General features: G+C 46.4%; 2 protein-coding genes across 4 annotated transcripts in view; both read right to left on the bottom strand.

Moving 5' to 3' along the window:
- Positions 1-2270: 2270 nt before the first annotated feature.
- TRIM28 (tripartite motif containing 28) overlaps positions 2271-14221 on the bottom strand; it is a 49898-nt gene continuing 37947 nt past the window's right edge. For 2 of the 3 annotated variants that reach the window (XM_060281530.2, XM_060281528.2), the window contains exons 14-17: positions 6920-7040; positions 5772-5846; positions 4596-4730; positions 2271-3500 (exon numbers count right to left, since the gene is read on the bottom strand). In XM_060281530.2, coding sequence (XP_060137513.1) covers positions 3288-3500; positions 4596-4730; positions 5772-5846; positions 6920-7040 — 544 coding nt within the window. In that variant the 3' untranslated portion in view covers positions 2271-3287. The remainder of the gene's footprint in view (positions 3501-4595; positions 4731-5771; positions 5847-6919; positions 7041-14221) is intronic. The other variant, XM_088655124.1, reaches the window with a different exon arrangement.
- Positions 10041-10698, bottom strand: LOC148683841 (putative CENPB DNA-binding domain-containing protein 1). The gene has a single exon (XM_088655125.1). The coding sequence runs from the start codon at positions 10569-10571 to the stop codon at positions 10041-10043; it is 531 nt and encodes a 176-aa protein (XP_088511251.1). The 5' UTR covers positions 10572-10698.

The raw sequence follows: 14221 nt of genomic DNA, 5'->3' as shown, positions 1-14221 counted from the left end.
CTCGGTGATTTCCGGCTCCTCCTTTTTCTTCTCTTTACACGGCTCAGGGTAGTGGGCGGGGGGGGGAAAGGCCCCGCCCCAATCCCAATGAGCCAGGGGGGTGACGAAACGGCGTGGGACACGTTCGGCTCCCAGTTGAACGCGGGGATATTGCTGGATAGTGCGAAGAAACGCCGCTGCCGAGACACTGTCCAAGCTTCCGTTCTGTTCTTTAAAATCTTACCGGAGGCGAATGCGAGGGCAAAGTAACGGTCGCTCCCCCTCCGTTCTGCTCTATGCACCCTGCCCCGCAAAAAGAGGCATCCGCACGAGAACCGGCAGTAAGGGAATAGCGTAGAACTCCCTTGTTCTTGTCCCTTTGAGCCGCATGTGCGAAAGCCGCTGTTCTCTGCAAGCGGCGCCGCCGCCTTTGTGCATAAACGGGGAAGTTCTGTCCCCACGAGTTGCAGTCCTGTGCACGCTTGCATGGGAAGAAACCTCGTAGAAACCCATAGCCTTTATTTTCGCGTACTCAAGTGCTGGTCAGCTTTGCACTATCGGAACATTAGTGTGGTGGGTTTTTTTCTATTAAGAGCACGCAGCTATCTCTCTGCCCCCTTTTACTAACCGAAATCTTATTTCCATCAATTGCATCGTTGAGGAAAGTCACACTGTGTTCGCATGTATTGGTTTTAATTGATGGAAATAAAAGGGAAGGGATATGCCTCTTCCGCGCCGTTTGGATACATCTAATGCGAGGTGGAGACCTGGCCCACTCCTTTTTAAATAGCTTCCTGCTGCTTCTTAAAAGAGCAAGGATATGAACCATTAAAACGGATTTTTTTAAAATAAGAAAAAAGCTCTTTGATCCCATCCCGACTAGCAGAAGCAAAACATTGTACTTGTATTACCACCACCATCGGTTTCTTGGCACAGAAATTTAAGATAAGTCATACCTCGGTTTAAGTACGCCTTGGAACGGATTAATCCACTTTCCATTACTTTCAATTGAAAAGTTCACTTCAGGTTAACTACAGACTTCCGGAACCAATTGTGTTTGTAAACAGAGGTACCACTGTATTGTATGCATTAACAACTGTGTTCTCAACAAGCAAAAAATTAATCCAAGCAATTGGGGAACCAATCATCCACTAGTGTGATGTGTTCCAGAGCAGGTTATTTTCAAACCCAGAATTCATTTTTACTCCAAAGGTGCATTTAGGGACATATTTTTTTGCCAGGACCATTAACTCTTATCTAGAGTGCCTTCAACCTGGCACACACCAATCTCAGTTTAGAAACCCACTAAATTCAGCTCCCTCTTAACCTTAACCCCTCCCCACGTTCATTAAATTTAATGCCAGTTTGTTCGGATCATATTTATGACCACCCCCGGAACAATCTATCAGAGAGAAGGTCGCCGCCCATGGGACAGAGGGATATCGACTGAATGATAACCCAGCTTTTACCTTGGGTTTTAATAGGTTTTATGTTTGTAATGTATTTTTGTTGGTGTTTGTCTTTTTGATGCTATGGCCTGTTGGCTTTGCAAATAAAGTTTGTTTTGATTTGATTTATGACCACCCCATTAACTGCCAGGAAATCTCACTTTGGCACTTAAGCCACACTTTCCCAAGAAACTGGATATGAAGTCAAGACTCCACAAGATCAATGTCATCTCCTGTAGGACCACATCTGGATCACAGAACATTCCAAAAGAATGTTGTATCTCAGGTTTCTGCTCATTAGTTTGGTACTCTACAATTGGAACTGGGGGCTTTCACTATAATCACAGAAGCAGCCATCCATTATTTTCATCAGGAATAAACTCTGGCTTATTTTTTTGCTACAGTTACTATTATAACTTTTAGTGCATGCAAGTGAAATGCCTGTTTTATTCGTTTTGTGTCATCCCCACTTTTAGAAAACTTGTCTTGGGACAGCAGGAAGGGATCAATTTTTGAGCCAGGCAGTACAGCTTTCAGACTGCATTATGCCCAGTGGAGGCCAACTCAATAGGGCTAGTGAGGCACTGTCTCACCAAATTCAGGCTGCCGCCACCACCACCACTCCAAGGAATGGCACCACCTTTCATATCCCATCTCAGCCTAAGTGTTACCCCTGTAGAACTGAAAAGGAAGGATGGGGACATTAAACAACACCAGAGTATGCCTTTGTGAATTCTGCCAACTGGGCAGAGATTATCAAATTCACTGTATTCTAACCCCACCGTGATGCAGAAAATAAAAATCAATCTTTCCCACCACCACCAAATTGACAAGACACACCAGTTGCAAACATCTTTTATTTTTCTCGAACATGAAAGAAGCAAAGTCTAAAATATACATAAGCAAAAAAAAAAAGCACATTTTCATGAGAATGGCTCTTGGGATAGTGAGGATAAACTACTGGGACAGAAAGCTTTTGAAGATACGTACAGCCAAAAAGTATGGCTACACGGAAGGGACAACTGGATTTAAAAACCTACAACTACCTTGACTTATGAAAACAGACATCTCTCCTCTTCAACAAACGAATAGAAAAAGCAAGGAGCTCTATTTGGACACAGGAATAAAAAAATATATAATCAAATCACCACCACCTCAGAAAACAGCTGTCACGAAGGCCCAACTACAGTTGCATCTATTAGATGTCCAGGTTGATTTTCACTAGGACTGCATATAAATTGAGAAAAAACACTGTTCAAAAATTCAGACTTGAAAAACAGACAAGGAAAGGAACTCTCACGGCAGTCAAGTATCTTTTAAGTGGCAGAGATTTTCTGTTAGGAGATCCAACTTGTTTCTGGGCCAAAACCTCCCTCCTTGGTGTGTGGAGGTGAGGACTGGGGGGGTGGGAGTGGGAGAATTTAAAAAAATAATAAAAAGGGAACTACAACTTTGTTCCCACTTGGAGCAAGAAAGGAATACAAGAGGAGAGCAAGTTATAGGGTTCTGGATTGCCCCGAATCAATTTCCATTCCAATACAAAAACAAAACAAACAAAAAAACACAAAGTGTATCTGTCAGAACAAGGGCATAAAATTTTTCAAGCGAAAAAAAGAGAGAACAGGTCAGACTATTTATAACCATTATCTAAGCAGTCGAGTTCTACAGTAACTCTTTTTTTAAAAAAAAAAAAGGCAGAGAGGTGCAGAAGGGAACAAGAAAGACCAGAAGAGTGGAGGGCAGAGACAAAATGAAGGCAGCTTCAAGAGGGTGCCGCCGCCCCCCAAAAAAGAAAAAAAACATTTCCCCTCCTTCGTGGAATGCTGGTCCGTCTGTTAGGAGCAGCTTCTTCACTTCTTTTTAGGTGGCCATTTCCTCGTCCTCACCGCTCTCATCAGCCTTAGAAGAGGTGGCCTCACCAAGGTCGGTGGCTTGTAGAGTGCCACCTTCCTGCGGCTCATCCACATTGATGGGGTCACGGAGCGCCGAGAACTTCCGGTCGCCAAAGGCAGCGCTCAGCTTAGCCTCAAAGAAGCGCTGCAGCCCAATGATGGACTGGACATCTTCCTTGTCCTGATGACACACACACACAAACAAACAAAAAACCAGAGTGTGGGAAAAGCAAGCGATCACTCAAAACTGAGACATCAGGGATATTTATTGCCCACTTGATACACTAGCTGGGGAATGCAGCAGGCAAGAGTGCTCATTATCCTCCAAGTTACATACAGCTGTGCCGTTCCCTGAACTATTTGGTGTTAGGCTGCTGACCGATTTAGATGCCCATTCAATGTTGTCAGCCATCAGGCTCTAATTCAACCTGTGAACACAAGCATGCACGGCCCTCTGTGTGTGAAGAAATAATGTTCAACTTACGTTAAGGACAGAAAGGAGCTACCCATTTAGAACTCACCCTATTCTAATGACTGCACTTAGTTTTAACTGATGTTAATAACACATTATTAAATTGGTGTCAACTGTAACCAGAAACCTCATAGTGAAGAACAGGTAAGAAACCTAATAAATATTATATCTATGTTAAATAAGGGATACTAATGAGCCTGCAAAACAGGTTTTTTATATTAAAACGTTTGCAGGAAGTGTTAACACCAAGTAGAGAACTGCAAAGGTAAATAAATCCCTCGTCTTTGTTATATTCAGTAAATACAGTATCAGTGATTCCCAAACATTCATCACCCACCCCAACCACCTGAAAATTGCTTAGGGTCTTGGCAGACCCCTTGTTTTTTCCTGCCTGTTATTACAATTGGAATTATATGGAGCTGTTACAGCAATATAACAAATAAAAAGCAATAAAAATATAACTGACTAGCAGTACAAATACTGTATTCGGATGTGATGGATGTGCCAACTCCCATCTTCAACCAAAAATCCAGATAAACCACAGGCCATCTGTATGTGGCCTGGGGAACCCTAAGTTTGGGGACCCAGGGATATATTTCCAACGGAAATATATAAACTGTTAAAAGGGAACAACCCCAGATTCAAACACAGCACATCTAGATACTCTACCTACCTAGGGGTAGTCCTGTAGCAGGTTGGTTGGAGATGTTACGTCTGTTTCTGCCACCTCCCCCCCCCAGGCCACCATTCTAGCCCCCTTAAACCTGTTGTCCTTCTGCCCTTTTGAGCCAGAGGAAGCCTTACCTCTGTCAGCTTATTAAACTGCCTGAACATCTTCCAGACATCCTCTGCAAATTCATCAGGAGAGCCATAGGGTGGTGAGAGCTTCCGCTGCAGCTTGGCTCTGATCAAGGTCAAGTCAATGGTGTTCTGCCCCTCCTGGAGTACACATGGACACAGGAATAAAAACCAAGCTGTATTGAAGAGGTGCTTCTAACGCCTCTCAAGCTATCACAGGCACATGGTTTCAGATGTCCACAAGACACCCAGCAAGCTTGCAATGCAAATAGTGGCATTTGCTGTTATGCGAGTGGCTACCTGCAGGTGGGAATTCCTCTGCCCCATCCTCTTTCAAAGGGATCCTCCTAACACTCCCAAGATCATGCAATATTGTGTTTTCCCTGCCTGGATTGGGAAGCAATACAGCCACAGCATTTGTAGGCCTTTTAAACCATGCAAATGACCCCTTTTGGGGTTTTAAAACTGGTTCTCTCTTCCAGCTTGTGAAGAGGATGGAAATAGGCAAATTGAAAAGTTGGCAGAACTACACCAACGTTTCCTTGGAGCTAAGCAGGAGTGAAAAGGGGGGGGGGGAGTTACCAGGGTGATTTGCAGGTCTGCCTGTTAGAGCAGATTGGAGTTGCAACTCTATCAAGAGCAGGGGTTGCCTCCAGTTGTTCTGAACTATAACTCCAATCATCCCTTATCATTAGCCATGCTGGCTGGGGATGATGGGAACTGCAGTCCACCGCTTCCAGAGGCCACATGAGCTGCTCCTGTATTCATACCTGCCAAGTTGCTGTCAGAGAAATAAGGGACCGGGACGGAAATAGCAGACCGGAAGTAGCGCTGCCGCCATTTTGGAACTGGGCGGAGCATGCTCAGAAGTGACTTTTGATGCTGCTTTGCCCAGTTCCAAAATGGCCGTCCGGGGGACTTGGCAGCTATGCCTGTATTACAAAATACCCTTCTCCATGGAAGGCAAAAGGTGGGTGAGGGGAGGACCAGAGCTGAAAAAGAACAGGACACTCACTGCATTTAAATCCATAAAAACCACTCCAATACTTTGGGAGTGGGGGGGACAAAAGGACAAGGGATAATACTTGCCATAAACACGTTAACATTTTACAACTAAAAGAAGCACCGTTGAGGTGATTAGATATTCAACATTCCCCCATATATCACATACGACAGACTTACTAGGGTATTGGTGAGCCGGTGGAGCGGCCTGCATGGCTCATAACACAGTAACTCAAGGAGAACCTGCTCACATCTCTGTGGGAGACAAAACAGAGAAGGTGGTTAGTGGCAAAAGCAATTAAGGTGACTAAGCTGCAAATCGGAAGCCTGCAAGATACATGGTTGTGTATGCTTATTGCCAGGTCCTCTCCATCATCATTTCAGTGTTTTGCAACATCCAGGAATCAGCTGGTTAAATCAGGTCCATATTGGAAGACTAGTACTGCTTTGCCCACCCTTTCTCCTAGGGTCTTTTAAGCTTACACAGCTGGCAGAATTGTACCTCTACGCAGCTCACTGTAGCCCTGGCCAGGTTCAGGACCAGCTAACCTCAACCTGATGTTTCAGATTGTATTTCTATAATCACCCCTGAACATTGGGTCATGCAGGCTGACAGGAGCTGCTGCCGATAGGTGCCATACTGGGGAAGGGTGGTCCATATGGCCCCTGTGGCTCTCGGTGGAAAAAAATGTGGCTAGGGGGCCACAGAGGGAAATGAGATGTGAAGATTTTTTTATTAAAAAAATCCTGATTGGCTGGCTAGCCGCTTGGCCAATCACAACTGGGTAAGAGGGTGGGCCCGTTTTGACCGGTAGAGCCTGAGATCCAGAACCCCCATGTCAGGCAAGTGCAGTGGTGGGATGGGAATGGGTAGGACTGGGAGTGAGCCACAGCTGCTTGTTGCTGCTGCCAGTTCTGGGCCCGGTGGCAGCCTGGGCCTGACACTGCAGGGTGCAATCCACCCCAGCGCCTAGCCAACCAGGGCCGCCTGGTGCAAGGAGGGGTTTAACTCAGGGTTAGCCAAGGCATCGCCCTCCAGATGATGTTCAACTCCAGTCTCAGCCAACAATGAATGGTCAGGGACAATGGGACGACATCCTACCCCATTCCTGGGATTGGATGCTGTTATAATTATATGTGCTGGGTTGCTTCTCTTTGCTCCAGACCTTGTCTCCTTTAAAGGTCAGGCCAACCCCGAAGCATTCATAGAATCATAGAGTTGGAAGAGACCACAAGGGCCATCCTCCAAAGAAGGAGACTTGTCAGCTCTGCCCAAACCATCAGCCAGAGCAAGCTGTTTTTCTTCTAAAGACAGGGCAGACTAGTACCTGCTGGTCAGCAACTGACAGCAGCTTCACCTCCCCATCTATGGAGACTGGAGTCAAGTCGGTCCCATCCTCTTCAATGGCTCTCACTGGCTGCTCACACAACAGACACTTCCATTCCTGGCTGCACGGGGAAAGTGAGAGAGAAGTTTGTTGAGTATTGTTCCAAGGTTGGCCACCGCTACAGTACAGCCAGGGAGAAATCCTGACAACTTGCATTTGGAATTTTTTATTTTGTGATTTCGTTTCCATTGTTGCTACTTTTAAGTTAGCTTAGAACAGGCACGCCCAGCGGGTAGATCGTGATATACCAGTAGATCACCGGACGTCTGTAGTAGATCACTGGCACCCCCCAAAGAAACCCAAGAACTTTGGCTCCCCTAAAAAAAAGCTAAACATTTTAGCCCTGCAGCCCATAAAAATCTCAACTTTTACCTGAACCCCCCAAAAGGGGGTAGATCACTGCCAGTTTCTAACTCTGCAAGTAGATCGCAGTCTATTGGGAGTTGCCCACCCTGGCTTAGAAGGTTCCATTCCCCACCCCATTTATTTATTTACTAGCTTTTTAAAATAATTTTTATTAATTTTGCATATTGAAAAACAAAAACACATACACAATAAGTAACATATTGTCCCCCTTCTTCTATTTATTTACTAGCTGGCCCGGCCACGTGTTGCTGTTGCTCATCCGTGTGATTCCCCCCACCCTGTGCCAATCCATTACGTATCCTGCCCCCTCCTCCCCCCACCCCCGGCTTATCCCCGATTCCCGCCACCCTGTCCCAACCCATGACGTATCACGCCCGCTCCTCCCCCCACCCCACCCGGCTAATCCCTGTGACTGGTGCCACCATGACCTGACCTATCCCGTCCCCTCCTCCCCCCAACCCCCACCCAGGCGACTCAGTACCTCCATTCGACCTAGTATGTAAATAGGAGCAGAGGTGCTGTTGAGAGGGAAGGTTTTATAAGTACAGTACCAGTGTAGCCGCCGCTAGAGGGCGCTGGTTTGCAACCTGGTTCTTTTCACAGCATGCATTTTCGTCTGAGTGGTATGTTTTGAAACACAGGGTTTTGGGGGTTTTACCTGGCACAGGTGTGGCATCGCTACGCAACCAGTATGGGGCTACTCTCATATTCGCATGTGGCATTGTGTCAAAATTTAAACGCAATTGGTCAAGCGTTTTTGGTGAAAAGTGGATGCTAACGGACATGGCCAGTTTACATACATACGTGTGTGTGTGTGTGTGTGTGTGTGTGTGTGTATCTCCTGAAAGGGTGCTACATATTTATTTCCATTGGAGCAGTTACCGTGTTTCCCCAAAAATAAGACACTGTCTTACAGTGGTCCCTCGACTTACGAACTTAATCCGTTTCGAATGCACATTCGTAGGTCGAAAAGTTTGTAAGTCGAAAAGCGGAAATGGATTAATTCGTTCCGGAGCCTAGGAAAAAGACCCAGACACCCAGTTTTTTGTGCAAAACTCTTCATCAAGTGCACTTTAAAGGCTTGCAAACTGCACAGCAACATTACTTTTCAATAATAAACATTTACAACAGCACTTTATCGTTTTTTGGGGACCTGATGCAGGTCACTTCAGGGCACTTTAAAGGCAGGCAGGCAGGCAGGCACACTCAACATGTCTCAGACAACACTTCTAAACCTTACTCAACACAGTTTTTGGACCTGATGCAGGTCACTGCAGTGCTTTTCAAAGACAGGCAGGCACAACGAGCATGCCTCAGCCAACATTTTAAAGCATTACACACCTCAGCTTTGGAACATGTTAAGGACACTTGTGTGCAATTCTAAGGCAGGCACTCTTCGAAGGAACATGCCTCACCCTCAAGTTACATTTCTTTATACCACACACCTCAACTTGGGAACAGGAAACCAATTCCAAGAGGAGGCAGAGGGTGACAACTGGGAATAACAGCAAGGTTCTTCCTCCTGCCTTGCCTGCTGCCTCTGTCTCTTGCGGAGCATTGCTCGCCATGGGGCAACGACCACATTATCAAAGTGCTCCACAGCTTCCTGGGCTGCAGCCTGATCCTCACTGAGATCGTTCACAAAGCTCTGCAGCTCTCCCCACAGTTCGCAGGCCCTCTTATAAGACAAAGGCAACTGCCTCGGCTCTTCCTCCTGCTCCTCAGGTGTGCCTGGCTGCACCCCTTGCTGCTCCTGTTCCTGCAGGCTCAACAGGTCCTCGGTGGAAAAGTTCAAGGTTGTGTCCCTCAACCAATTCTTCCACGTCCTGTGTTGAAACCTCCAGGCCCATGGTCTGCCCCAGGGAGACGATCTCCTCTACCACGGCCTGCTCCTGTGTGCTGGATTCAGTGGAGGAAACGCAGGCTGCCCACAAGTTCTGCCAGCAACTGTTGAGGTTCCTCTGGCTGACACTGTCCCACGCAATTTTGATGAGCTGCAGGCAGCTCAAAATATCGAAATGGTGCTTCCAGTAGTCAGCCAGAGTGATGCCTGACCCATCCGTCATGTCCAGGCAACGCCGGAACAGCTCCCTCATGTACAACTTCTTCAAGTTGGCAATCAGTTGCTGGTCTATCGGCTAGATGAGGGGGGTGGTGTTGGGTTGCAGGAAGATTACTCGGATGAACTTGAATTCCTCCGCCAAGTCTTCTTCCAGCCCAGGAGGATGTTCAGGCACTTTGTCCACCAAGAGGATGGCCTTCAGGGGCAGGTTCTTCTCCTGGAGGTACCTCCTCACTGTTGGACCAAACACCTGGGTCACCCAGTCCACAAACAGGACCCGTGTGACCCAAGCCTTGGCGTTGGACCGCCACATGACACTCTGCCTCTCCTTGTTGACTTTGTGCTTCTTGAAAGCATGGGGGTTCTCCGAATGGTAAACCAGCAGAGGCTTTACCTTCAGATCACCCCTGGCATTTGCACAGAAGAGGAGGGTGAGGCGGTCCTTCATCAGCTTGTGGCCAGGCATCTTGGTCTCCTCCTGTGTGATGAAGGTCCTCCTTGGCATCCTTTTCCAAAAGAGGCCAGTCTCATCACAACTGAAGACCTGCTCCGGAAGGTAGCCCTCAGCAGTCACGGTCTCCAAGAACTCCGTGAGGATTCTTCCGCTGCAGCCAGATCCGAACTTGCAACCTCTCAGTGTCGGACGACGCTGCGGATACCGGACCTCATCTTGAATTTCTCAAACCACCCACGGCTTGCCTTGAACTCTTCCTGTGAAGTTCCTGGCTGCTGGGCGATCAGGTCAGCATGCAAGGCCCTGGCCTTGGCACACACGACTGCCGAAGTCACAGTGTCCCCTGCACGCTCCTTCTCGCGGATCCACAGCAGCAGCAACTTCTCCACCTCGTCCATGATGGGAGGCCGGTTCTTGGAAATGATCGTGACACCCTTGGCTGTCTCACGACCCATAATCTTCTCCTTGTCCTTGAGGATGGTCGCAATGGTCGAAGCACTCCTGCCGTACTCTCTTGCAAGGTCCACCACTCGCATGCCTTGCTCATGCTTGCGGATGATGTCCTGCTTGACCTCCAAGAGAATCAGCTCCCTCTTGCGCTTCCCGGACTCTGCTGGCTTCTTTGGTGCCATGACACCACAAACACTAGGAAGGAAACAAAACATCATTAGGATCCTGAAGACAAAAGAGCAGAAAGTGCGCTTTAACATGGCATGGAAAAAAGTTCCCTTTAACCAGACATGCAATTTAGCAGCAAGTTGCAAAGAGCAGAAACCAAAAAGAACTCTTAAAACAGCAGAAAGGCCAGAAAGCAAAAAGGAGCCTTAAACCTGCTCAGAAAACCTAAACACAACCTCATGGCCAGCCTGAAAAATTTAGCATCAAGGTGCAAGGACCACAGGCAAAGAAAAAAAATTTACACATGGCATGGGGAAAAGTGCAATTAAACCAGACATTCAGTTTAGCATTAAAGTGCAAAGACAACAGGCAAAGGTGGGGGGCATTAAACATGGCATGGAAAGAACACCCCCCTACACACACACAAAAGACCCACCCCACAACCCCCACAGTAAAGAGAAGGAAAATCAACCTACCTTTCCAGCAGTAGAAAATTGCAGGAAAAAGAAACTCCAACACTCTCCAAGCAACTCCAACTGGCTCCAAATCTCTCTCTCCCCAACACCGCTCCATGCCTCGTACAACCCAGAGGTCTGGAAGCATGGCACAGGGGTTTTAAAGCCTCTCATACACAAAGCGCCATAGGAGAAGCAATTTTCAGGGGAAAATATTCAGAAAAATTCATAAGTCAAGGAAACCGCATCTAAAACCGCCAACGGTTTTCCGTTCAGATGTAGAAAAATTCATAAGCGTGCGGCCATTTTTTCCCATTCATTAGTCGACAAAAGAAAACAGACTATGGCTTATTTTCAGGAGATGTCTTATTTTATTGTTAAAAATGGTACAGCAATCTACATTTATTCAAATATGGTTAAGTCGTCTTCTTCTGGAATATCGTCATAACTCGCCAAACCCATAATTCCATCCTGAATTTCTTGCGACTCCATTTCCTTTAGAACCATTGGCCCCAATCTTTCATGTCGAGCAATAAAGCTCTCAGTAAATGAGCAGCTCTTATCCAGGTAACCTGCTCGGAGTGCATTGGCAACAACACTGTCAGTGATTTTATCCCATGAATTCTTCACCCAAATCACGACCTCTTGCAGGCTAGGTTTCACAAAGTTTCCACACTGATTTCTTGTCATTCTATTTTCAATGTAGTCATTAATTTCCATATGCAAATGGTCTTTGAATGGCTTGTTTATTGCAATATCAAGAGTCTGCAGATAGGCAGTCATTCCTGCAGGAATCATTATTTGATCTATCCTTCTCTCTGCAAGGAACTTCTTCATGTCTTTAGCACGGTGAGTGCTGGCTGAATCCCAGACTAGCAGACCTCTTTGGCCACCTCGCGTAACAAGTGGCAGCATTAAATCAAGCCACTTCCTTATAACTGCTTGTGTGCACCAGGCTTTTTCGGTTTCAAGAACATAAATGCCGGAAACACGTTCAATCTTATCTTTCTTGCCCTTAGTGATGAGAACAGGTGTGGCTTTCTTTCCATCCAGACGAATCGCCAAAATACAGGTAACACGTGGACTTTCGTGACCAGTGGAGGGAACGTAGATTGAGGAGGCACCCCTCTGCTCAACTGTCATTTGGGCTCCTTGACCCATGAACACTGCAGTTTCATCCATAGCAATCATGTTGCAAAGTTGGTATTTAGAAAAGTCGATGCCATCAACAAAGGACTTGAACGCAAGTGCTCGCTTAACAATTTCAGCATCTTCCAACTTAAACAGTGTTGTTGATTTCCTGAGAGACAGTTCATATCGCTGAAGGAAGCCAGCCAGCCATTTTTCCGATGCTTTGAATTCAGAGGATATTTCAAATTGTGGTGCCATTTCAAGGGCAAATGCTTGAATATCAGCCCTGCGCACAACCAAAGCCTTTGCTCTCCTGTCAACGATCCATTCACTGATCATGTCTTCCAGCTCAGGAACTGAAGGTTGCCGACCTGCACCACACTTACGCTTCTTAGCATTTCCTATGACCACCTGCAGACTGAGGTTATCGTATTCTGCCCGCCATTTTTGGACCATTCGGATATCCAATTTCTTCTCCTTGCAGAACGCCGCAAGATTCTTGCCCTGGGAGTCCTCCACAATTCCTTTCTTGTACTCAACAGAATAACTCTTTCTTTTTGCACTCATCTTGTCTGGGGGTTGGTGCTGGTTGGTGCTGGAGGAGAGAGACCCACCTTGCTGAGTAAAACGGCAGCCACAACTTTACTTCTTCCCCCTGATGACACACAATACAGTGGTACCTCGGTTTAAGTACACAATTGGTTCCGGAAGTCTGTACAGTACAGTGGTACCTCGGTTTATGAACACAATTGGTTCCGGAAGTCTGTTCATAAACTGAAGCGTTCATAAACTGAAGCAAACTTTCCCATTGAAAGTTATGGAAAGTGGATTAATCTGTTGCAGACAGTCCGCGGAGTACTTAAACTGAAGTGTTCATAAACTGAAGCAAACTTTCCCATTGAAAGTAATGGAAAGTGGATTAATCCGTTCCAGACGGGTCCACAGAGTACTCAACCTGAAGCGTACTTAACCCGAAGTATGGGTGTAATTGGTTCTGGAAATCCGTACTTAACCTGAAGCGTACTTAACCTAAAGCGAACTTTCCCATTGAAAGTAATGGAAAGTGAATTAATCCATTCCAGATGGGTCCGCGACGTTTGTAAACCGAAAATTTGTAAACTGAGGTGTTCATAAACTGAGGTTCCACTGTACTTAACCTGAAGGGAACTTTCCCAAAGTAATGGAAAGTGGATTAATCTGTTCCACAGCGTACTCAACCTGAAGCATACTTAACCCGAAGTATGAGTGTAATTGGTTCTGGAAATCCGTACTTAACCTGAAGCGTACTTAACCTAAAGCGAACTTTCCCATTGAAAGTAATGGAACATGGATTAATCCGTTCCAGACAGTACTGGAAAGTACTCAAACCGAGGCGTACTTAAACCGAGGTATGGCTGTACCTAAAACAGAGCGTCTTGCTCCTCACTTCACTGAGGAGACTTACTTTCACTTTCTATGTCTCCCTCTATGCCTCAGCTTACAGCAAGCACAAAACCACCGGGACCTGACAGGGGGAGCCGCTTCTTGTTGAGGGGGCTGCCCGCATGTCTCCTAGCCTCCATCCTACTGTAGGAGCCGCCCTCCAGCTGCTGCCCGCCGTCTTTACCGCTCTGCGCCAATATGCTGCAAAGCCATGCCTATCGAGGGCCGTCTTAAGGGTGCTGCCGCGTCCAGCCTCACCTCTTCCTTGGCGCTGTCCAGAACTGTGCCTATCACTATGTCTTATTTTGGGGGTATGGCTTATATTGCGCAAATGCTTAGAAATCCGGCTACGGCTTATTTTATGGGTATGTCTTATTTTCGGGGAAACACGGTAAGAGATCAGAGCTGCTACAGCTGCCCTTTAGTTTAATTTAGAGATTTAAGGTTCTACTATTCATTCATTGATTTCTTCCTAAGCCATCCATAGCTAATCTTTGCAAACGTGTGGTGGGGAGTGCATGAGGACTATCTGGGTGATGGATTGGAACCTATGTGGATTTCACCATTGGAGACCAAAGCCAATAAAAGGTTAAATATGGAAACCAAGTGGTTGAAATATAGGCATATGCTGTTGGAAGTGGAGGGTAAATTTAAATTAAAGTTATATGATCAGCTTAAAGATAAGCTAGATGATTGGTTACAGTATCATCAGATTAATGAAGTGTTCAGGATGG

Source organism: Zootoca vivipara, chromosome 12 (genome assembly GCF_965207765.1).
Source record: "Zootoca vivipara chromosome 12, rZooViv2.hap1.1, whole genome shotgun sequence".
In the NCBI taxonomy this organism is placed as follows: Eukaryota; Metazoa; Chordata; class Lepidosauria; order Squamata; family Lacertidae; genus Zootoca; species Zootoca vivipara.
Note: the sequence above shows the minus strand (reverse complement) of the source record. Positions and strands in the feature narration are given on the sequence as shown.